The sequence below is a fragment of the Anser cygnoides genome, chromosome 2 (assembly GCF_040182565.1).
Source record: "Anser cygnoides isolate HZ-2024a breed goose chromosome 2, Taihu_goose_T2T_genome, whole genome shotgun sequence".
NCBI classification, from domain to species: domain Eukaryota; kingdom Metazoa; phylum Chordata; class Aves; order Anseriformes; family Anatidae; genus Anser; species Anser cygnoides.
Window position 1 is genome coordinate 21,947,809 of NC_089874.1, and position 25,977 is coordinate 21,973,785.

Consider the following 25,977-nt stretch of genomic DNA (forward strand, 5'->3'; position numbering starts at 1 on the left):
AAAAACAGGTACTTAAAACTAAATTCACTGGAAAAAACAACCCACATTTTGTACATGCATGATGCCTATCAGCACATGAGCAATGTCATAACTAATATATAGGAAAGAGTTTTTTAAGACGATGTTCGGAGGGGTTGTATGGTTTACTTCAGAATTTTACATCCTCGATTAACAAGGTTAAGTGTAACCCATTTACAAAAATACCAAGGGAAAAAAAAATTAACATACATAAGCTCTTCAAAAAATATGCCTTGCTGTAAACTATACTGCTTAACAAAACATTACATGGAAATGATTAAGAATCACTTTTTAGCTGAATGGTATCAAATAAACAGTCTTAACAGGGCAGAGTTACATAGGCAGAAAGTGGAAACTAGACATGTTTTTTCCTCCTCAACCCTGGGGAAACGTGGGAAGAAGCCAAATGAACTACTTCCTTAAAAAATATACCATGGGAATTTTAACAACAAAACAAAATGCTAACATGCAAACTAACATGGAATCATCACAGAAGACAAAGCTGAAAGGCACCTCAACACAGGCCTGAGGTAAGTCATTTCTGCAGATTACAAACTAACAAATACCTCTCTGGAGGAAGACTACCTGAGAAAGGGACAGATGAGGCAGAAGATATATAGGATTTTAGGAAGGCAGTAACTCATTTTTTTCATTTCACAAAACAACAAAAGAACCCTAGTTGAGAAAGATATAGAAGCTCATGAGAAAGAAAGGAAAAAAAATCTTAAGACAATAGATCTAAGCCCCCTTGGAAAAAGAAAAAGGCAGGGGAAAACAGCTTTGACTGAGAGCTCCTGGGAACCCTGCAGTATCACCAAGGTGAGATTGTGTGAATCTTAATAAATACATTTTAGAGCTACAAAAAGCTCACAGTTTTCAGAGAAGGAAGTGCAGGCGAAGACAGCAGTGGTTATACTAGAGATAAATCTAAGACAGTATTTAAGATTGATATATCTGAAGCATCTTGAGGTCCTTAAAGCTAAGCTTTAGAACAAATGCATCACTTCACACCAGGCATCTGGATGGGAGGTAAACAGCTGTACATTCCTGGAGTGGGGCCCTAAGTTGAATGCAGCCTCCAAATTCAGTTTCAGAAATTCCTAAGAACTTCAAGGCAAATGAACAAATTAGAGCACTGTAGATACTCATAAAAAAAAAAAGTTCAACTTTTCCTTCCCATTTCTCTTTTGGTTATGCTCTCTTGATATTTCAAACTGATTACTTTCAAGGTAAAGGATGAAAGGGTTAAACATTGCATGTTTACACATACCACCAGTTGAAAACTCAGTACCTGTATCACACTTACTTCATCAATATAAACTGGTTCAGGCTCAGGTTCTATTGTCTCTACTTGAACTTCATCACTGAACTGCACTGTTTTCTTCTCGGTTTTCACTGTAAGGTAAAGTCAGATCTTTATTTTTTAAAATAGAAATAAACAAAGCAATGACAATGTTACACAGCTAGCATGTTACACCCTTGACACACACATATATTGAGAATACAAGAAATTCATCTTGCAAACCCATAAGGTTTACAGAAACGAGATTTAGCATCTTAAATCTTTGCCTGATATATAATGTTATTTTATTACATGCTTAGAGTACATTAGACTGATAATAAATTGATACAGGAAGATAAATCAATATGCAGTAAAAAATTCCTTCCATAATGTACACATACATACTGATATAATTTAGATTTCTTAAACTCTTTGAGCAATGGAAATGTTTCTGATTCCTACCTTCAGTTTTTCCTTGATTAAATATGTACTGTTGCAACCAAGTAAAAAGACAATTTAGAAGAAAGCTGCTGTTGCATACAAAATTTATCTAGCTGTCTATGGAATTGTTAAATGAGTCTCAAGGAAGCTAATGACAAAGCCAGCAGCATGCAGCATCCTATTTTTCAACAGATGCCAGCTTAGGTAACCTTGGTCTGACACACAGAGACATGACTAAGAGCACAACAAGGGCTCAGTTTTACTTAGAGCTTTACATTAACTTGCAACTGAACCTTTCCCGTTCAGGAAAGGAAACAGGGATAATACCTGACTATAGAAATATCCCTTGAACCAAGGCAAAGCTTAACTTATATATGTAAACATAAAGTTACTTACTCATTTCTGGCTCAGCAGAAAGATCAGCTGTTACAAAATTAGATGGAAACAATCCTATACCCTGATGAGTTTCACCCTTCCACCAATTTGGATCACTAAAAGATAAAAATAAATAAATACACATTTAAAACCCCATACTGACATGGAATTTTTCCAAGAATTGCACTGTACAAGGCATTTGTATTACTTGTACATAAACACGATTTACATATATGTAGAAATCTTTATGCATTAGTCTTTATACCATTACATTTCTGTGTCAAAAACCAAAGAGATAAAATATTTAATGTATAAATATGTTTTATTGCAATGGTATTCCAATATGCTTCTACATACCAGACACAATTATTCCTCATCGATTTTTAGAGAAAAACTTCTAGAAAGCATTCTATACAAGTTACCTGTCATCAAGGATAGTTATAAGTTCTCCAGCTTTAAAGGTTAATTCGTTGTCTTCAGCAGCCTCAAAATCATAGATTGCACGAACCTTTCGGCCCTCATGTTTGTGATTTGTTAAAAGACTTGAGGTGCTTGGATACAAGCTGGAAAGTGTTGTTTGCTGTTGCCTTTGTTCTTTTAGTGACAGTTCAATAGCTACAAAAGAAAAAGTTATTCAGTTAAGTTATGAAAAGTTCTTAACCTGCAAAGTTATCCAGATGAACATTCCCTTTATATTTGAAAATTTAACTCTATGAAAACTTGTAGTATAATTCCATTCTTTTTGCATCATAACCAACTTCCGACTTTCATTTAGAAATAATGGTAAAAAGATGAAAAGATGTTTTACAACTATGGAGCATAATTCTGTTCCTACAACTACTGAGACTTTCAACGTGGACAGGAGGAATGAGTAGCACTTAAGCACAAACAGGAAAACTCAGTGAAGTGATCCATTTATTATTATTACTATTACTGTTAGCATCTTAAACAGATATGCAGATCTACATTCTAACTAGCATACACGAGGTTCAACTCTTCCAGACTGCTTAAAATGCTAAAAAGATACAGCTGTTCAGCTGCACACTATTTGCCTTTTAGATCAGTAGGCTTTAGCCTAAATCAGAGAATCACAGAAATTAATTAAGGTTGGAAATGAGCTTTGGAGGTCATTTGTTCCAAACCCCCACTAAAGCATGGTCACTTAGGGCCAGCTGTCCAGCACCATGTCCAGATGGCTTTTGAATATCTTCGAGAAAGGAGACTCACACCTCTCTGCAACCTACACCAGTGCTCAATCACCCTAACTGTAAAAAAGTCTGTCCTTAAATCATAATTTATAGAAAGCCTTTTGCTTGTCTATTTGTCTATCCCTTTTTTCTCTCCCTCTCTCTCCTGGAATAATTTTAAATTGCTTGATCACTTTCAATGAAACTTGACTAAGCAGAGAAGTTTCAGTCATAATAAACTCCTCCAAATTTGTAAATAGATGACCATGTATAAGATGGGACAGACTGAGACACAAAAGAATAGGACAAACATTAAAGAACCCATGCAGAATCTGAACCTTGAGACAGAGAAAACCCTTGAAAAACAGACTTTGGTGGATCAACTACAGAAGAAGCCAAAAGTAACATTTACAGATGGGCTAATGGTGATTTAAATAGGTCAAAGTTATATTAGAAAATAGCTAAATTAAGAGTTTTTCTATCAAAGATGAGAAACTGCAAATATCCACCAACTACTAGCACAGGAGCTTCATTCATATAACGAATGAGTCATTGTTATAACTTTAAGCGAAAAACTATACTACATACAAGGGCTAACTGATGCCTTTATGTTGCTGAAATCTGAACACTCTGTAAGCCATAAGGATCAGTCTAGTGTAAGAATAACTCTTTGCACATACCTCGTATAGGATCATTAAATGATCTTTAAATATACCTTGGTACAACAATAAATAAAAAAAAACATCCTAGATTTGTTTACTGGGACTGCAGTGAGACATTTAACACTCTGCTTACAGCAGCCAAAGGCTTAAAGTTATTTTAAGTATATTAAAGAAGCATTATTCAAAGAAATACAAAGTTTAAACTAGCACACCCAACATACTGAATCCAACTTTGCATACCACATATACTATAATCCTTATGGTCTGCTTCAATCAAATGTTTAAATTACAAGTGAATGTGCTTTACTGGCCCCTGAGAGATGGAAAATCCAAATGCAAAACTTGTATCAAACATTTCCATTGTGGAGCACACTCTGAACATGAGGTTTTGCAGATTTTTACATTGTTTTGGTCTAGCAAGGGTTAAAAAAAATCAGGCATTATTCTGTTTTGTTTTATACATAGAATAGTTTTGATCTCTAACCCTCCAAAAAGGAAGGAATAGAAATCATATCTACAATCCATAAATGCACTGCACACAGTGAGGAAGGAAGCAAAACATTTGTTCCTGCCTTGTTAGATACTTACCAACAAATTCTCTGGGTCAGCAAGTAAACGTACTCACCTTTAGCTAAATCCTCCTCTTCCTTTTTGTTAGCTACTGCACCAGGATCTTTGGCAACTAGTGCTGGACTTGCTTTTGCCTGTTCAGCAGCCTAGCCAAAAAAATTAAAGATGTAAATTAATTGAAAAACTGTGACAATGCAGTAAGTTCACCGTTTTGATTTGCATTCATCTGCAATATAAAAATCAAAGGAAAACAGAGCAGTTCAACTCTCATATGAATGTTTTATTTAGAAAAGAAAGATTTTGTTTTGTTTGCCAAATGCATTATAGAATTCAAGACTACAAATTTTAAAATACAGAACTGAGGATAAAAAGAATTTGTGATTCCTGTTAAGAACCACCACAAAATGTATTATACCTGTGAGCCAATAGCTGGGAAGGTAACTCCTTGCTCTTTAAGATTTTTTATCATAGCAGATATTAAACTAAGCTGTGGGTCATTCTTGAATTCATCAGTCCATTCCACCATAAGGGCTTTCAGCTTTTCACAAACTTTTGGATGACCCTGCAGAAAAACAGAAACTAGTTAAATAATGTAGGAATCTGTTCTTAATTCCTAAATTTTACATAATTTCATGTTACTGTCAACATAAACTGTATAGACACTTTAAAGTCAAGTATATTACTAAGTGATGTCCTTATTAGAAAGGGGACACCAGCTTTTCAGCACTGTGTTTGATGGCCTTCAGGAATACCACTTAAATAAAGACTAGCCTCAGAACAGAGTAAAACAAGGTTATAGAAAAGTCCCGTGTTATCTCCATTTGTGTATTTATAAAGTAATCCCACTGCCCAAGTGGACAGAATACATAAGTAACAGTACTGTGAAGTGATATTCCAGAAGCTCTTTCTCACAGTCAGTCTTCACAGTAACTTGTATCCTTCTGCCCAAATCCCACCCCCCCCCCCTTCTCCTTGTTTCCCCTCCCAAAATTTCCAATCTTCCAGAAGTAGATTCCACTCCAATTTCAGGTTACCCCAGCTCTCTGATTTAGCTTTTATACGAAACATATAAATCAATGTAATACGTTACCTTATTCAACACATTGCTTACTTCACTGGCAAAATCTCTTGAACAGACTTCTAAATGAAAGATTTTACCACAGTTTGATACACACGCTCCTAGAAGCTAAAGAAAGAAAGATTAAAAGTCAGTTAAGAGTTTTTGCAATATAGCTTTCTAGGAAGGAAAAAGACTACATTAAAAAGTAACCTACTGTTAACGCCTGCATAGCAACGTGGGGATCTTTATGGTTCACTCTCTTCATAATAGAACGGAGACAATCCTTAGGCCTAAAGAAACACAAGACAGCTTTAAAATAATGTACTGCAATGAACATTTCCTATTGCACACATGACAACGCCAACAGAGAGCAAGCTCTCCTGAATACGAACAGTAAATTATTTAGTAGCTTTAAAGTGCAACGTTAAATTAAAAAAAAAAAAAAAAAATCAACACCATTAGCTGTTCTAGCCATTTTTATCTGTATGATTGCTAGTCTTGGTTATCAAAACCAATCCTTTTTTTAGTTGGAGAGAATTACTGTAAATACTGCAGAAACGCATAAAATTCCTGACAATTAGAGTACTGTAGTTCTCTGTAGTCTGTACACCTTCATTAAATACTTTTTTTACTCTAAGAAAAACTCTTATCAGATAAATCATCATGTAAAATATTTTTATATGATTGCAATGTATTTCAAAATTTCATAATATGATTTTAATGAAAATATTTTTGATACATCAAATTTGTCTTGTTGCTTTTAATTTCTTTTTAACACAGACCTCTTAATCTGGTATCAAAACAACACCTCTCAGCATCTAAGACAGACAAGCGAATTTACAATCATCAATGGCATGTTTGTGTTCTAAGATATTCATAATCGGAACAAGGAATACAGAGAGTGTTTCTATGATCAGGATCGCTATTTCTTGTGCTTCTCTCCTACCTGTTCCCCAGAGTGTCTTTCCCTGTGTGGGTTACTCTCTTTTCCCACTCCAACCTTCTCACACAACAAACACATTGAACTCCTTCAAATCTCAAAACTCTGTGTTACTTCCCCCTTCTCCAAGTGAGCTCTGCAAGTGCCCAAGGACACTGAACACTTGCTGCAAGGATTCAGAACTCATACTCCATTAATGACAACACAACTCGAGAAAGGAATACTTGCATTTCGTTTAAGAAGGAGCAGGGCAGAAGTTGTCGCTTTTACATGAACATAACCAAGCTTTTGCACTGTAAATCCCTTCCTTTTCTCCCTCATTTAACATCTCTCTAGTTCCCACATGCATCCATTCAAATCACAATGAAAAAACTGACTTTTTAAAGTTAGATTACAATCTCTACTTATGTCAATTTTGTAAATAAGCTAAGCCTAAATCAGTTAGAATCTTCTCTGGAAATACATATAAAATATAGTAACTGTCAGCGTTAGTCACTAACACATAAAACTTCATAAGCAAAAAACCTGAAATTAAGACATAAATGCTGTAGAAGTCTCCTTCTCGGATATTCAATGTTTTAATGTCACATTATAATTTTTATTAGTAACTGAAGTTAAGCAGAGAGCAAAGTTTCCTATGTTTAACTTTTGTCTTGCTCATCAATTACCACCAAGAAAAACGCTCAGTAAGCTTAGCTTCACTTTCAATACATCCCACTCCATACTTAAAAATTAGTCTGAATATTCTATTCCTTTTAGTAGATATACAATCACCTTATGTAATTAATATTTATTTAATGAATTAGGGTGATAATTTCCTCCACATACATTTCCTTAAAATCTACTGCTAATCCATGTTCCACATACATATCTAGGAATATTTGCTTACATACTGATTACCAACAGGCCTTTGCTGCATTTTTTTTTAATTACCACCACTATGCTCCTCAGAATCTGTTCTAATCTACAGGATAACATTTATAAAGAAAACACATAGCAAAGAAACAAGTGGGGAAAAAAAAAGTATTAGACATACTGCATAAAAGTTTTAAAACAGCTAAATATAGAATTCACGTTTTACCTATGTTGTCCTAGATAGACATAATGGGAAAAGGAAATTTAACAAACAATTTGCATGGGATTTTCAGACAGTTTAGTGTATTTAAATCTGTGTCTCAGTTATTTTGTCTCTGGAGATGGTAGAAGACTGAGCAAGTGTAGGGTATAATTACCATGAGCATACAAGCATTACCTATTGAATAGCCCTAAAAAGATAGCCTTGAAATAGGCGACCGTAGGGAAACAGAAAAAGAGAAGGGTAAATTTAAAAGTAAGAGATTTTATGCTTTTCTGAGTATTTACAGCTACTTTGTGTGTTTTTTTTTCTTGGAAGCAAAATCAGTTTTCTATTGAACTGATATCCAAGAACTAATATGAAACTCAGGTATAAGTTACACCACTGCTTGGCTATACTATATTTGGCAGTGTCTACATTTTACAGAAATGTCTTTCTCATGTTTAGTATTACTAATTATAGAAAATGCTGTCACACTGAAAGACTACATATTACTCAGTGTATACCTTCATACAACCAATTATTACTGCAAATGAAGGCTGTAAGACAAGTACTGTCCATTACCTATTAATTATCCAAGACTTCTGCTGTGTTCATTTTACCTGAGAAAGAATACATGATAAAACTTCCAGAAATAACTGTGTTTTTAATGTATACGTTAATATATAAATAACTGCATTAATTTATGAGTAGGATATCAATGTGTTAGAACTGCAAATAAAAAAAATCATGGACAACGGACATTAATTGCTAAGCCAGTATTTATAAAAGTAGGCTACATAGTCAGGAGCTTAGTAGTCCAGGAACAGGACCATTAGCCTAAGATGATTTTGTTACGGTAACTCCTTCTAAAAACTAATAAACTAACAGGAAACCTTCAAAATCAAATGAACTTCCATATATGTCAAGTACAATTTCAAAAAATATATATATTAAAAAAAACACCTCTCATTAATTCATAAAAACTTATAAATACATCAGCAAAGATTTTTGGACTGACCACAGCCCCCATTCCCTGTTCCCCTGCACTGCTCAGGGGAAGGAGGTGGAAGAGAGTGGATGGGGGGAAGATGTTTTTAGTTTCTCATTGCTCTAGCTTGTTAGTAATAGGCAATAAATTTCTTTAATCTCCTTATGCTGAGTCTGTTCTGCCCGTGATGATAATTGTTGAGTGATCTCGCTGTCCTTATCTCAATCCCTGAACCCTCTCCATAAAATTTTCTCCCCCATTCCCTTTGAGGAGGAGGAGGAGTGAGAGCAGTTGTGGTGGAGCTCAGCTACCCAGCAAGGTAAAACCACCACACCACATGTCTCCATTTTCCTCCTTGCTCCATTAGGAACAAGCTAGTCCAAGAGCTTCCTGGTTTCTGTTTGACACATACGCTGGATGACTATGGATGACTATGTAAAATGCTACTTACATTGGGTAACTTGAGGGGGTAGGAAAAAAGATAGGAAGCGGTTTAGAAGACTATCGAGCAAGCAATTTTACTGTTTTCTCTTGTACAAACAGGCATGGAAACAACAAAAGGAGAATGAGCCAACCAGAATGCAGACTCACTGAGGCGGTGATTAAGCCATAAGGACTCAGGACAAAGTTAAACAAGTTGCGACACAGACAAGCCATTTCTGAATGACAGGTTTTCAATATCCAAATCTCTCTCCATGAACAGACAGCACTGCAACGTTTCTATTTTCTCAACCATTGCTATATTCACCCAAGCACCAATTTCATACTTTTTCATCCCCTCATTTTTATTCACTACCATTCCTAGAGAAAAATTGCAGTAGTTATGGTTTCAGACTGATATGTCTCATTAAGTCAAAACAAAAGGTACAAACTTCTCAAAGCCAAATGCAAACTTGGACTCAGGAACTGGTTAGCACTGAACTAAAACTCACTGAGGAACAAAAAGAGAGCCAGCGAGACGGGTGCACCTCATCCTAAAATATATTACACGTGGCCTTTAAGTTTCCCTTTCTTTCTGTTTAATGAGTAATTCCAGTGTCGTAACATTATTTTACTAAGAGCTGATAAACTATAGCTTAAGTTGTGTAAGCACTTGGATTTCAAGCCACCAGTATGCAGAATGTATACCTTTCCTGTGGTTAGTTAATTTAAAATGCAAGTCAAACACAACCAAAGGTTTTAAAATAAGTTTTCAAAAACACATTGTTTTAATCATCTTTTCGTGTTGAAAAGGCAACTTGTTCACTGAACAGTTTTCAATACTAGCAGCGTTCCTAAAAAACATAACAAAAAATGCAATACGCAACTGCAGAACTGGACAACTTACTAAATACATATATATATATCAGAGATTAAAAAAGCTGTTTTGATTGACTCATAGTTAGACGAATTTTAGATCACTGTAAGAACCTGATACGCAAAACATGCAGAAAGTATCGAGTTAATTCCAATTAAAATGAGGGAGCTTTGGAGGAGTTCCAACTTGCTAAAGCAGTATTTTTTTTTTGGTTGAATTAAGGCAAGAAAGATAAAATCAGTAGCTATTGGTGATTTTCTGTACCCAAGGTATGGCAATATAAAAACTAACAGTAGCACAACTGTATGCATCCAGTTAGCAATTCTGTTACTGAACTGTAACTAATTTATCTTAGGAGAAAATGAAACTTCTTTGTAGCACAACAGGTATCCAACAACTACCCTGGATGCAAATAAATTGTTAGCAGACCTAAATGGGACAATGTGCCAGATAACACCATGCAACAAGAAGTGCCACTTAATAAATAATATAATCCTTCTAGTCTATCATGACTTTTGGTGTAAGGTGATTTCCATCTACAACGTTGCAGGGCATGCAACTTAAAGACTAGTACAAAAGAAAATCCATAAAATAGAGACTATATAATCTAAACTTCTGCCAAGAACAGTTTGCATCAGACCAGAATTGGTGAAGAAATTAAAGCAGACACCAGTTCTGATGACCAGTATCCCTACTATAGGAACTTAAATTGCAGAAGAGTTACAAACAGTGTAGCATATCTGCCTTAAACTTAATGGGGAATTCTGCCTTGCTTTACCTTGTTGTAGCATGACATAATCCACCAAAACAAAGAAAACACACTATCAGCAAGTTTTAACAGAATCTGATGTTAAGCAATGAGTCAGCTGGCAGCTTATTACAAGCAGGGTAAGTATTACAAAGGTTAAAGTCACAGCCAGTATAAAACCACTTTTGTTTTGTTCTGTTTTTAAAATCACAACAGAAATTCCAGCTGTCATGGAGACATTTAGCTGTATGTTGCCGGAAGATTTGTCTGTACTCCCAAGCAGCTGTCTCTTGCAGCCAAACACATTTGAGCACTGCTCAGGGTAAGTCACTGTGAGGCTAAATCTTGCCTATGCAAAAGCTTTCACTGATGAAATAGAATACTGAAGTCTTCGATAATATTATTATTGTTACAGGCTCAGCATCAACACACACACAGCAGAAACACAGTTTTACATACAGGGACTAACAGCATTATTAATAACTTACCAGCTGTTATCTTAACTGGAGTTATACCCAACAGCACAGCAGTCTCAATACACCACGCTATTTATAAACACTCCTCTAGAGACCATCTCTAATCCCAAGGAATAAGCTTATTTTCGAACCTGTCCTTCGGAACAAAAATCCCAGGTGAGAATTTGCTGTCTGACATCCTGTACTGTTTCCCACAGTCTTACAAGGCAGTCCTAGTCCTTCTCAGAGAAGCATTGCTCTAAACAGCAGCAATGGCATGGCTCTCTTTTTGATGCTAGTCCTTACGTGAACTATTTCAGAGAATGCTTGGGGAGGACGTATTTAACACATGCCCAAAATCTAAATACAACACTGAATAAAAACGTGATAGATACACTGAAATATTGTCTTTAAGCTGCATTTTTTATTTGCTATCTCAACTTACATTTTAACTTTTCATGTCCAAGAAATGAGGCCATGCATAAAGTCTATGAGAAAGTTCATTAAATAATTAATGATGGAAGCATTAATGGCCCATATCAAGGTGGGTTTCATTCAATAGCACATTTTCAAAATGAACAGTTAATAAAGCCCTGATGTCATAAAATAGCTTCTCAAAACAAAGGGAAAAACACACAACCTCATTTCTGTGACAAAGAGGGGGCAGCAGATGCTTTCTATTTTGGTTCTAGCAAAGCTTCTACACTGTCTCAGTCTCCTTATCGCTTAACTGGTGAAATATTGACTGGATGGAAGGGTGATAAGGTGGGTGGAAAGCTGGCTGGACTGCTGAGATCAAAGAGCTGTCACCAGTAGTGCAAATTCCAGCTCTTGGGACCAGTACTGCTAAATGTCTTCTCTAATGACCTAGATAATGGGAGGCAGTGCACTCTCAGCAACTTTGCTGACCAGTTGGAAGAAGCAGTCAATACACTGGAGGGCTGGGCTAACTAGAGGGATCTGGACAGTACGGAGAAATGGTCTGGAGAAATGGGCAGACCTCATCAAATTCAACAAGAGAAAGGCAAGGTGTTGCATCTGGGGTGGGCAGCACTAGCCTGCCACCAAGAAAGCAGCTCCACAGGAAAGGATTGGCAGGTCCTAGTGGGTGACAGCAGTCAGCAGTGCAGCCTGACTGAAAAGATGACCAGCCACATCCTGAGCCACAGCAGAACATCATAGGCAGCAGGCCAGGGAAGTGATCCATCCCCTCCGTTCAGCACTTGTAAGACTGCACCTGCAGTTTGCCTGGTTTGGGGTTCTCCAGCACAACGAGGATATTGACACGCTGCAGCAAGTCCAGTGGAGTGCTGCCAAGACGGTTAGAGGAGAGTCACGTACACGGAGACATGGAGATCTGGGTTCAGTTTTGAGAAGGGCAGGCTAAAAGGGGACCTCATTGCTGTCTTCAACTCCTTAAACTGAGAACACAGAGAAGATGAAACCAGACTCTTCTCAGAGCTGTGGCCACAGGGCAAGATGCAGCAAAAAAGTAGGAACAAGGAAAATTGCAATCAGATAGCAGGTTTATTTATTCGCTTGCTTACTATGAGAGTAGTTAAATACTGAAATGGGTTGCCCATATAGGTTGTGGAAACTCTGTCCCTGGAAGCATTCAAGGCTCGGCACGGTCCAGAGCAACCTGATCTAATTAGACTTGTTTCAAGCAGGGGGGTGGACTAGATGACCTCTGGAGGTCACTTCCAAGCCAGATTATGGTTCTACAAGAAAACCCCTAATGATGTCTCCTTGATTTACACTGATACTGCTAAAACATTTCAGCTTGGTTACTCTGTTACACTGGCGAAAAACTGCTGTATGTAATTCCTAATTTTAACAGATCAGTTAGTATCTCCAAAGGAAGAATTGTAAATATTTGGGCAGAAAATCCCTGTTTTCCTTTTACTTGTAGTACTTACTTACCAGAGTAGATTTCAGTTAAGTTAAACTGAGCTGCTTCAAAAGTCTGTACAAGACAACAAAACTTTCATTCCTCTCATCTCTCAGAAGACTGAAATAACAAAATTAAAGTCTATGAGGAGACAATTTCTAAAATCACTTACCCTGTGCGTGACTGCCCAACTTTATCACAAATGTCTAAAATGAGGCCCCAGTCCTCCGCAGTGTTCATCTCACTGGTTGCTTTCTCTGATGAAAGAAGTACAAGTAAATCAAAATACAATTATTATTTAAAAAAAAAAAAAGATAATTTAACTGAATTGACAATAAAGATGTTACAATATTATCACTGTATACTGCTAAATGCATGACAAATTAATATATTTAATATTCATATATTAAAACTGTTATACGTAATTCTTTTTATTTTTCAAATGTTCACTTGCAGCTCTAAAGTTATGTTAATAAGCAAATTAATATACATGTTTTGTCCACATAATAAACATACACAAAATTGTATCAGTTAGCAACAGATTTACTGGGGGGGGGGGGGGGGGGGGGGGAAGGGAGCATCTGGAAATGCTAAGTTTAATACGACATGAATACTCCAAGCATTAGTTCATTGTTAGCAGAGTCGGACATAACAGCATTTACCCCATCACCAGACACTAAGCTGCTGTATCTTGCATTTGCTTCATATGTATTTTCTCCTTTCTCCTCAATAAGGAGGCTTCGACAATTCACTAACAGTCACTAAACTTTTATCTCCCCATTCTCGTCTCCGCTTTGGGTGATATATTCCACCTTCTCTTTCAGCTACAGACTGCTAAACTAAAGCTGATCTGATGGAAGCCACTGGGGCTCTTTCTTCCAAACCTTCTGAATAGGACAAGAACAGTCCCTGCTGAAAAGTTAAGAAGTAAAGAGGATAGGTGGAAACAAAGCAGAAGTAAAATAGACTAACTCCTTCCCTAGTTCTCCACCAGGAAAGCTTGGGTACACAGAGGGTAATGATAAATAAAAGCGATAAAGGAAAGGGAGCCTTACACAGGAGCCGAACGGAAGGTTATCTGAACACTGACAGATCACATCAGGGCTGGAGACACACAAGCAATTTCCATTATTCTCCACAGAGGAGAAACGGGCACAGAATCATAACCTATACCTGCTTCATCTAATATTCACCTCAATCTGTAAAACACAAAATACGCCTCAGCAATGAGTACCATCCCTCAGGGAACGTCTCAGACTACTTTGAGAGAAAGACAACGCAAGACATCTAATCTCCAGAAATGAGAAGGAATTATTAATCCCAAAGTTGACAGCCTCTGTCTCTCTGAATGAGTTTCTCTGTCCCACAAACTGAAGTCAGATTGCAGTTATTTAGCTTCTTTAATCCAGAACTAACATGCAGAAAAGCAAAGCTCTCTGGTTGTGTTCTCCCAAAGTATTTCTGAGGAAAAATGAAAAAACCACCATATACAAGTGACACGTAACCCATCAGTTGTACTACTTGCTGCAATGAAGACAGCAATGCCACACAGCAAATCGGAACTTACTTGATGACAAAAAACATGTCACAATCAACAAAAATAAGAAAGACCCTGAGTAGACAACATGCTAACATATGGCACTAAGAAATACCAGCAGATCAACTGACAACTTTATTTTTCTTTCAGTCTGCTAATGTTCTAAATCACACTTAGGGCTAGCATAACTAACAGAGAAATTCTTGATTTTTAAATCTTATTCATGAAGGAGACACAATGGCAGAACCCAGTCATCAAGCAAACTAAGAATGCCAAAACATGAACACAGAGGAATGAGACTGCACCCCGTTTATATCAGTGAGCATTGTTCCATTACTTGAGAATTTGAATTCTGTTTTTGAGGATACTTTATAACATACAAGTAAATGAGATACTAAATAAAGGCAAGGAGAAAGCCAGACTGCAGACAGCTGGTCAGCACAGTCCAGAGCTGCACAAAACAAACCGCACGGAGGCAGTTTAGTTCCAGGACTCCCCTGCTGAAGTTCATTGTCAGTTTTGCTGGAGCTGGACCAGCTCCATTCAAAGTGCGCCTACACAGCGCCCTGCAGAGCCCTAACTTGCAGCCAGGCTTAGAGCTCACGTGCAGCCTCGCACACCACGCAGTTCACCCCTGCCTCACACTGTGCTTCAGCTAGAGCATCCTTCAGCAGAGAAGTCCAATGGAACCGAAATTTGGGCCTCATACATTAATCTTCATAACAGACAGTACTTCTGGCAACAATTAAATTCTTCTTTCCTCACGACATCAGAGAGAAACAACGTGGCAAACTAAGAAGTAAAAAAAATGGATGCTTAGGGTTTTAAAATTGAAGAAACATAGAATGGTTTAGGTTAGAAGGGACCTCAAAGATCACCCAGTTCCAACGCCCTGCCACGGGCAGGGACACCTCCCACCACACCAGGTTGCCCAAAGCCCCATCCAGCCTGGCCTTGAACACCTCCAGGGATGGGGCATCCACAGCTTCTCTGGGCAGCCTGCGCCACTGCCTCACCACACTCTGAGTGAAGAATTTCCTCCTTCTATCTAACCTAAATCTCCCCTCTTTTACTTTAAAACCACTACTCCTTGTCCTACCCCTACACTCCCTGGCAGAGTCCCTCCCCAGCTTTCCTGCAGGCCCCCTTTAGGTACTGGCAGGCTGCAATGAGGTCTCCCCAGAGCCTTCCCTTCTCCAGGTTGAACATCCCCAGCTCCCTCAGCCTGTCTTCATCGGAGAGGTCCTCCAGCCTCTTGATCAACCTTGTGGCGTCCTCTGGACTCATTCTAACAGGTCCATGTCCACTTGTGCTGGGGGCAGCCTCAGGGCTGCTCCCAATCCATTCTCCACCCAGCCTGTATTTGTGCTTGGGATTGCCCCAGCCCTGATGCAGGACCTTGCACTTGACCTTGTTGAACCTCATGAGGTTTGCACAGGTCCCTTCCCTCCAGCATGTCAACCACACCACACAGATCGGTGTCATCAGCAAACTTGCAGGAGATGCACTCCCACTGTCCGTGTCACTGACAAGGCTGCTGAACAGCGCCGGTCCCAATACCAACCCCGGGGGAACACCACTGGTCACTGATCTCCACCTGGACATTGAGCCACTGACCATAACTCTTTGAGTGCAACCGCCCAGCCAATTCCTTGCCCTTGTGGTCCATCCATCGAGTCCACGTCTCTCCAATTCATAGACAAGGATATCATGGGGGACAGTGTCAAATGCTTTGCACAAGTCCAGGCAGATGACATCAGTTGTTCCTCCCCTATCCACCAATGCTGTAACCCCATCGTAGAAGGCCACCAGATCTGTCAGGCACGATCTGCCCTTAGTGAAGCCTTGTTGGCTGTCACCGATCACCTCCTTATTTTCCATGTGCCTTAGCAGAGCTTCCAGGAGGATCTGCTGCATGATCTTGCCAGGCACAGAGGTGTGGCTGACTGGCCTGGAGTTCCCCCGGTCCTATTTTTTTCCCTTTTTAGAAATGGGGATTATGCTTCTCCTCTTCCAGTCAGCAGGAACTTCACCAGACTGCGTTGACTTCCCAAATACGATGGACAGTGGCTTAACAGCTACATCCAAGAGTTCCTTTAAGACCTACAGATGTATCTCATCAGGTCCCACGGACCTGTGCACCTTCAGGTCAAATATCACCAAACCGTGTTTTATGCCAATTTAAATAGCTTGGCTAAAACTAGAGATAAGATGGTGATTAATGAAGTCCCTAATCCACATCAACCTCACCAATTACAACCTTCATTTTAATTCTCAAATGGAACATTTTGCAGCTTTACCCATGAATACAATCACAAGTGTTCTACCACAGCTACATTTCTTCTTAAAAGTTGAACCTAGTCCTGTCTAAAAACTGCCATTTGCTTGTAACACCTCCCCACCTTCTGCTGTTAGAAGGACACTTCCTTCATCACCAAACATTAAGTAGTTTCTTACCGTATTTCACTCTGAAACCCGGTTTCACTGTGTGCTCTCTGTCTTCTCTAGTAATAAGCATTTATTACTTCCCTTAGATAAAAATCAATCTTAAGACATGAACAAAGTTTTCTGCCCCTAAAGGTTCAGTTAAATTCTGATTCCAAGGAGGGCAGTTAAAAGCTAATGGCACAGCGTGAACGCTAGCAGTACAGGAGCTGACACGGACTGGCCACAAAAAAGGCCAGTGCCTCTGTCAGAGCGTCAGCGAGCAACTCTCACCTTTCACCACGCTGGCAGCAGGAGCAACAGAGACGCTTTGACGAAATTGCTATGTTGCATCAGTGTTTTGTAGACAAAATTACAACTTAGGGCTACTTAAGTTAAATTACTTACATTATCATCACTTAAAATCCACGAACACTCTCTCCTCCAATGTGAGGCATGCATTTGCAGCCAAAAAATCCTTCACGTGCGTTCAGCATTTCCTTACTCCAACTAACGGCTGGCGCCCCACCCGTCTTCAGGTACAGCTGGCACGCCACTATCTTAGCACCAAAACAGACTCTGATGGGGAGGTAAAAACACAGATTTGGACTTCAAGTCTTAGGGTAGCTTACCACAGGAGACAAGAAGATAACCTCAAGTTAAACTTTGAAATGTTCTTCATCCTCCATCTCTGATCAAAAATAATTCTGTCATGGTAATATTAACGTCTACCTCTGACCCCCTGAGCGCACCTCATCACTGCTACAAAATCTTACCTGGCTTGCTGAGTGCCAACATGAGATCAGAGAACATTTCAGGCTTTACTGAAACAACTTTTAAAGACAGCACTGGCTCCTTCACAAAATCAGTGTTCTTTAAGACTTATTAATGCTATTTCAAATGCAAAGGAAAACAGAACTACATGACACAGAGGCATACCGTACCAGACTTTATCTCCAGTTTTCCATAACAGCTCTCTCCCACAAAGTTGTCTCACTAATGAAGTAAATGCTCAAGGTTTTGTTTTTTTCTTCTAGCATAAGCAAGACCTACAAATTAATGTACCAACTTCAACCTCTGCAACACTGTACCATCTTATGTTGCCTCAGATTTTAATTGTTAGTTTCTAAATTTTACAGCATTGCTTGCTTTCTTTGTTCTCAACTTTCACCTCTAAAAAGTGGCAAAAGTTGTTGTTTCAGAGGAAATGGATACTTAGACCTATGGCTTCTTTGGACAACAATAACTAAAATTCTGCATAATACAAGAATGCCTTTCTAGATAGCTTCTAATAAAACAAAAGAAACACATACAAAAGTAACACATCACATTTTTCAGCCAGTTGGAAAGACACAGAGTATGAAATCAGGGATGTTCTCCCTTTACATACCCTCTGTACTCATACAACCTAACACACCAAGTACAACCAATTCCATCTTGCCCCAAATTTAGTCTCTAATATACAACATACCTAAAGAAAGAGATGCCTAGGAAAACACAGAAAAGACTAAGGTAAGCATTAGTTGTACTTCCCTACAACACACATTGAAAGAACCCCCCAGAAAGGTGACAGGATTGCTGAAGTGCAGCTACACCAACGCACACAGCATGGGCAACAAGCTGGGGGAGCTGGAAGCCGCTGTGCAGCAGGAAAACTATGACAGCTCCATCACCAACACACAGTGGGACAGCTCGCACAGCTGGAGCACGGCAATGGGAGGCTACAAACACTTCAGAAGGGATAGGCTAAGAAGGAGAGGTGGGGGGTGCCCCTGTGTGTTAGGGAACGTTTGGATTGACTAGAGCTTAGTAATGGCAACAACAAGGTTGAGTGTTCATGAGTGAGAATCAGGGAGAAGGCCAATGAGGCAGATGTCCTTGTGGGAGTCTGCTATAGACCACCCAACCAGGCTGAAGAGGCAGACAAAACATTCTGGAAGCAGCTGGGAGAAGTCCTGCAATCACTAGCCCTTGTTCTCGTGGGGGACTTCAACTTACCAGATGCCTGCTGGAAATACAACACAGCAGAGAGGAAATGGTCTAGGAGGTTTCTGGAGCATGTGGAAGACAACTTCCTGACACAGCTGGTGAGAGAGCCAACAAGGGATGGTGCCCAGCTGGGCCTTTTGCTTGTAAATGAGAACATGGGCTAGCGACTGTGAGAGTTCTCCCAGCTGCTGATAGAATATTTCATCTGCAATTCATCAGCAGTCCAGTCTATCAGGGAGGTCCCAGTCAACTGGTGGCTAGCAAATGTGACAGTCATATACAAGAAGAGCTGGAAGGAGGACCCAGGGAACTACAGGCCTGTCAGTCTGACCTCAGTGCTGGGGAAGCTCATGGAGCAGATTATCTTGAGTGCCATCACGCAGCACTTGCAGGACAACCAGGTGATCAGGCCCAGTCAGCACGGGTTTATGAAAGGCGGGTCCTGCTTGACAAACTTGACAAGGAACCTGTCCTTCTATGACAAGGTGGCATGCTTAGTGGATGAGGGAAAAGCTGTGGATGTTCCCTACCTACACTACAGCAAGGCTTTTGACAGAAAAGAACCTGAAGGTATTAGTCAACAGCCAGCTGAATATGAGCCAGCAATGTGCCCAGCATCCTGGCTTGTATCAGAAATAGCGTGGCCAGCAGGACCAGGGAGGTGATCGTCCCCCTGTACTCAGCTCTGGTGAGGCCGCACCTCGAGTGCTGTGTTCAGTTTTCGACCCCTCACTACATGAAGGACATTGAGGTGCTGAAGCGTGCCCAGAGAAGGGCTACGAAGCTGGTGAAGGGCCTGGAGCACAAGTCCTGTGAGAAGTAGTTGAGGGAACTGGGGTTATTTAACCTGGAAAAAAGGAGGCTCAGGGGAGATCTTATGGCTCTCTACAACTGCCGCAAAGGAGGTTGTAACAGGGCAGGGGTTGGTCTCTCTTCTTCCAAGCAACTATCAATAAGACAAGAGGAAATGGCCTCAAGTTGTGCCATGCGAGGTTTAGGCTGGATATGAGGAAACATTTCTTCACTGAGAAGTTGATGAGGCATTGGAGCAGGCTGCCCCATGAGGTAGTTGAGTCACCATCCCTGGAATTATTCAGAAGACATGTAGGTGTGGTGCTTAGGGACATGGTTTAGTGGCAGTCTTAGTGGCAGTACTAGGCTGGACTTGACAATCCTGGAGGTCTTTTCCAACCTGAGCGATTTTATGATTGTATGATCTCACTGTGTCTGAGGCAGCCTCATCAACACAGACACCACTCAGCTCAGTGAGCTGTACAGAACAAAGACCGAAGGATTAAAGATCTGGTAGGAATGCTCAAAACAACAATAAGACAAGCTGGGAAAAAGTAGAGATTTTATGGCAAACTGTAACAAATCCTCAGAACTTAAACAACCTTTCACCCAGAACTACCACAACAGAGCAGGAAGGTGAGCACATCAGAGAGATATGATAATGATGGTGATGACTCCATAAACAGGGTGCATCACAGGGAAGTAACACAAACAAATGGTGCCAGGATCTATTTGCAGAGCCCCACAAATCAAGCCATAGTAGAAGTGGTATTTCAGAAAGATCAGCAAGAGACATTACTATCCACATCCAATATATAGTGTTATTTTTACCAGCTAGAGGAACAGATTTTACATGCTGGAGAACTACCTTGATTATTTTGCATGTTGACATTATAATGTATGTTGCCACAGCTGAAAAGAGGGGAAGCACTTAAAGTGACAGCTCTTCCCTGGGAGGAAAGTAAAAGAATTGCCAGTAAAGTACAGCAACAAAAACTCCTTTGCCTAGGCAATGTGAGTTGTTGGCTTCAAATTTGCCTAGCTCAACTCAGAGTCTGGTGATTCATTTGCAAAAAGTGTGATACTAAAAAAAAATTTTTTGGCTATTCTACAGAAGAAATATTTATTTCACTCATCTGGATCCTGTCAGCATTGCCATTTTTCATTGAGAATGTACACCAAAGTGAGATATCCTTGTTCTTCAGAAACATTTATAAATAACTGGAAAGGGGCTGGCTACACCCCCTTTCCCATACGTTTTCTGCTCAGCTCACAGTTAATATCCTTCTCCCTAAAACAATGCTGAGAAAAGCAGTAGGCCACCTTGAGCAGAACAGTGCCAGTCTCCTGACAATCCGAACCACTGCTTGGAAGTCATCCCTCCTTGCAGCCAGAGGTAAGTTACCTCACTCTGCATTCTCCAGAATCCTTCAGGGTCAAGAGTCTCCTCGGCGACAATTTGCCCTCCTTTTGGCAAACAGAGAAAAGCCCAGCTCGCAGAAACGCACAGTTGGGTGGTTTTGAAGACGCTGCCTACCAAATGGGATAAATCTAAAGACTAGCCAGTTTAAAGAGCAAGCGTATTTTATTATGAGAAATTGCACAATGCGACTCGAGGTCAAAGCATTTCTTACACCCTAATGCGTCAAACTGTATGCTGTGGTACCTTAACATAGTTACTTACTGTACCTACATATGACTGTGAGTACAGTCATACGTAATCCATGCATATTATCACATTTCTAAAAGAGCTGTAATAATAAAGTGGTCGATAAATGCCGTAGTTGATAAAAATGTGGGAAAAACAATTACATCAGGTTGATAGCTCTACTACATTACTAACCTACCTGCTTAATTTCCTATTAGTGTAAAAATTAAGCCTGAATCTTTCCTTTGTTCCCACTCCTGTGATGCCTCAAACCAGTACACCAGCTCCAATGAGAACAAGACTAACACGCAAAGCAAATGCAGGACGTGCCTTCATCCCTTCCTGTGGGTAAGGGAGAAAAATCATCCAAAAGAGTTACGTCATTTGGCATTCTGGACATTGTTGGATGACAGATCAACTTTGAAAAGTTTTTATTTGAATTCCTTTCAAAATTAAAAGTAAACATCTCCCCTTAAAATCGTGTGATTTTTTAATAACTCATACCAGAATTTGTATTTATTATAACCTACAAAATTTCAGAAATATATTTAAGTAGTAAGTTTACGCCACAGAATAAAAAGCTCTTCCAATTCTCTGCTTACAACATAGATTAAGTTTACAACGCTTAAGACCAAGTTAGAATTAAGTATGCACAGCACTGAGTCCAGCGTTACCGACTGTATTCTCGAGACAGCATCTAAATAACACTTGAAAACTGCTTCAACAGTAAGTTCTTCATCAAACCCAGCCTAACCACTGCTACATTACTAATCAGCCTGTCATGACAGACTAGCAGACAGTCTTTTGGTTCGTCAAGCACATTACATCGTTACCTTGCTTGCAAACTTACAGATAAACCCGTACTTCTCAGGAACAATTCTCTGCAAAAGATGTTATGACTGAGGTTATGAACCATGGCAGAAATGGACTTCATGTTACACTACTAAGAACATCATCAATTCTAAACCCTCGTATGGAGAATTAACTATATTTTAACTATATCCTCAGCAGTTCAGTATCTTGAAGGGGTTTGTTATTTAATATTCCAGTGTTATGTTCCTTACATGGACGTACTGTCAATGTTTTCCACAGTTGACTGTGAAAACCCACACCAACTTACGTCACCATTGATTAGCATCCCTTCATGTTGAAATATTCCTAAATATGGTAAAAAGAGGGTTGAGAAAACAGAAGTATTTGGACTCCTTGAGGATGACAATGACCTATCTCCTGAAATCTAGAGGCAGCTTACACTAATAATATTTTAAAATGTTTAACAGTAGTCTTAACATTATTTTGACAGTCACGTCTAAAGAAGTGGTGCACCCCTCAAAATCTACGCTGTGTACTAAACTGACTCCAAGTGGTACACTATTCCGGATGACCAAGCTCCACAGCATGAGCATGCTAACAGGATTAGGCAGATGCTGATGACTGGAGAGAAAAACTGAGAAATTTCTCCTTCTGAGCTTAGAGACACTCATGCTTCCCAAAATAATGGCAAGCTAGTTAGTCCCAGATGCGTTCACTGCAATCCATCATCCAAAACGATTCCAAAGTCATTTCCAACTATTACACAGCACTAATTAGCTGTCCAGGAGTCAAGAATTCACAGCTACCACAGCAACACTATCAACTAGACCGATGTCCAGCTTCATATGAAACTAAGACTAGCTTTTGACTGCTTTCCTACTTCAGGAATATGATTTTCAAAAGAAAACTTCCTTGCTGAGCAGGAGCAAAAGCAGAGCACTCAACTTTCCTTCTGAGAAAAGAACTGTAAAGTAACACTACTGCTTGACAACTTTTGGAAGTTTCCCGAGAACATGAGAGCTTACTCTACAGCTGACGTTATCTTACGAAGCCTGCCAAGAAGTTCATCCAGATAATAGCGCGTTCCCAAGAGGCCTCGGGGAAGAAGGGCCTGGGGACACTTTCCTGGAGACTTCACCATTGCTGCCTCCATGGCATAAATCCAGTTAAGCGATGGATAAAGGCAGCAAGTAGTTCTGCCACCAACTCGGCTGTCTACTGCTTCTTTGCTCTCCCTCAGGGCACTGTGAAAGGGGGCCCACACAAAGAAGCTGGATGTATTGCCTGGGGAAAAGCAGCCCATGGCCCACTACCTGCTTTTCCAAGAACAATTTGGAAGTAAGTGGTTATTTACTAGTGTTCATATGATACACAGAATAAAGCTTTTGAAAAATATCTACTGGCGTCTGTAGACTGTCGCAGCAGGTAAGGTGTTGGCGGCATCCTCTGTCCTCAAAAATAGCAAATAGCCCACTGAAGTACCAGATGGGCACTACTACTCCACATCGTTAAACTCACAGTGCTGACAAACATATCTATCAGCCTCAGCTCTCTATAAACTCATTCAAGCAGCCTGATCTTCACCACTGCTAGACAGCTGCCTTAAGAAATAAGAAAACGAGCACCTTCCAGAACCTCAGCCATCACTTTTTAATCTTATTAGTTCAAATAATTCTCAAAGATATTACCAATGTTTCAGCCCTCTAACGGCCCACAGAAAACTGGCAAGCAGTGCGATGTCTTCCGTATTTTCAGCTGCCAAATTATGCTACAGGACAGTGAAACAATGAGGAAAAGATACTTACTACTTTTCAAAATATAGAATTGTTGACTTTGCCATCAAGAAAATTACAAATTAAAGGGCAGCGTTCACCAGAAAAGACCGTGGCACACTTAATTATTCAAAATGGGAAGAAATGGAGCTATGCTTCATTAAGATGCAACAGATTAACAATTCCTGATAACATACACACAGAGTCCGTGTAACAATCACTTGTTTATGCACTAACCCTTCCCCCAGAAAGAAATACCCACTTTCCAAACAGTTTTGAGTTGTTTTCTGAAGGCCTGGAATAACTGAATTGGAGCCCTGACTTGTACAGTTGGGTAAACATCAAGAAACAAACGGCACGTTTGTAGCTGAGAGGTGCAGCAAACAGAAGGCTACTGAAGAAATGTGTTCCCAGAAACATCGACAGTGCCACACTGCAGTTACGCTGTGGGGAGGTAATGGGGGGAGGTGGGTGCGTATCCAAATTGGAGAAGTCACTTTATATCCTGCCGGATCGCTCGGAATTACACAGATGTCAGCAGCAGGTACAAGACCAGCTGTATTACACAATCAGACGTGCAAATTTTCGGACTGCCTACGTGTTTGTTTTACCTCGGGTTTGGCCACACGAGCACGAGGCGTAATTTCTCTCAGGTGGAAGCCTCTCCGTGCCGCCTGGCCTTGAAACGAGCCAGGTGGGGATGAAACCCGACCACAGCCCAAGTTTCACTGAGAGGGGAAAACAAAGCTCCCGCAGGGATTCGCGTTAAGGCAGCGACCCCAAACCCGCTCTGGGAACCGTGCCTGCCTTTGAGGTGCCTGCGGCTGGCGGCCCTGCCGCTTCCCACCCCCGGGGCAGGACGAGCTCCAGCCTCGGCCCCGCACCCCTCGGCCCGGCACCGCCGCCCGGAGCCTCCCGAGGCCGGGCAGGGCCCGCAGCCGCCCCGGGCAGGCCGCAGCGGGAGGGCCGGGGCCGAGCGGGCCGCGGAGGGAGGCAAAGAGGGAGGGAAGCAGGGAGGGAAGGAGGCGGCGGTGCCCCGGCGGAGATGGGGCTCCCGGAGCCACTCACCCACATCCTGGTCGAAGGGGTTGGTGGCGAAGAGCGGCATGGCGGGGCGCGGCGCGGCCACCCTCCGCTCCCGGCAGCGCGGCGACCGAGCCACGGGCCCGCGGCTCCTGCTCCTCCTCCTCCTCCTGCTGCTGCTGCTGCTCCTCCTCGTCCCGCCCGGGGTCGCCTCGGCCGCCGCCTCCCCGCAGGCCCGGCACCGGCCCTCCCCGCGCAGCACGCCGGGAAACCGGGGCCGGCCCCGCCGCCGCCTCCCGGCCCCGGGCTCCCCCGCCCCGCCTCGCCCCGCCGCGCCCTTCCCGCCCCGGCCCCGCCTGCCCGCCGGGGGCACCGGCAGCCGCCTCCCGTGAGGCGAGCGGGGGTTCGCCTGAGCGGCCCCCCCCGGCCAGCCCCGGGGGCTCACTGGGGACCCGCTGCCGCAGGGATCTCGTTGTCCTGGGCTTGCAGCGGTTTCATTACTCCGGGCTGGCTGGGGAGCGGGCTGAGCTCAAAAAAAAAAAGGGCTAATGCCCGAGTCGTAGACATCAGAAAGTAACAGAAAGGCCAGAGGGGGGCCGCTAAGATGGGCTGGAGCACCTCGCCTATGAAGACAGGCTGAGGGAGCTGGGGGTGTTCAGCCTGGAGAAGGGAAGGCTCTGGGGAGACCTCATTGCAGCCTTCCAGTATTTCAAGGGGTCTTATAAAAAGGATGGAGAAGAGCTCTTTACTTGGGTAGATAATGATAGGAAAAGGAGGAATAATCTTAAACTAAAAGAGGTTAGATTTAGACTAGTTGTTAGGAGGAAATTCTTCACTCAGGGGGTGGTGAGGCACTGGCACAGGCTGCCCAGAGAAGCTGTGGATGCCCCATCCCTGGAGGTGTTCAAGGCCAGGCTGGATGGGGCTTTGGGCAACCTGGTGTGGTGGGAGGTGTCCCAGCCCATGGCAGGGGGTTGGAGTTGGATGATCTTTAAGGTCCCTTCCAAC

General features: G+C 41.2%; 1 protein-coding gene across 3 annotated transcripts in view; it reads right to left on the reverse strand.

Annotated features, from left to right (window-relative positions):
* The window catches only part of STAM (signal transducing adaptor molecule), a 36,236-nt gene extending 10,985 nt beyond the window's left edge, over window positions 1-25,251 (reverse strand). Inside the window, exons 1-10 of one of the 3 annotated variants that reach the window (XM_066991659.1) lie at window positions 25,015-25,249; window positions 21,561-21,703; window positions 13,144-13,228; window positions 5,810-5,885; window positions 5,626-5,721; window positions 4,951-5,097; window positions 4,591-4,681; window positions 2,539-2,731; window positions 2,138-2,232; window positions 1,325-1,413 (exon numbers count right to left, since the gene is read on the reverse strand). In XM_066991659.1, coding sequence (XP_066847760.1) covers window positions 1,325-1,413; window positions 2,138-2,232; window positions 2,539-2,731; window positions 4,591-4,681; window positions 4,951-5,097; window positions 5,626-5,721; window positions 5,810-5,885; window positions 13,144-13,211 — 855 coding nt within the window. In that variant the 5' untranslated portion in view covers window positions 13,212-13,228; window positions 21,561-21,703; window positions 25,015-25,249. Of the gene's footprint in view, window positions 1-1,324; window positions 1,414-2,137; window positions 2,233-2,538; window positions 2,732-4,590; window positions 4,682-4,950; window positions 5,098-5,625; window positions 5,722-5,809; window positions 5,886-8,174; window positions 8,213-13,143; window positions 13,229-21,560; window positions 21,704-25,014 lie in introns of those variants that run through there. The other 2 variants (XM_048061737.2, XM_066991660.1) reach the window with 2 other exon arrangements.
* Window positions 25,252-25,977: the final 726 nt, after the last annotated feature.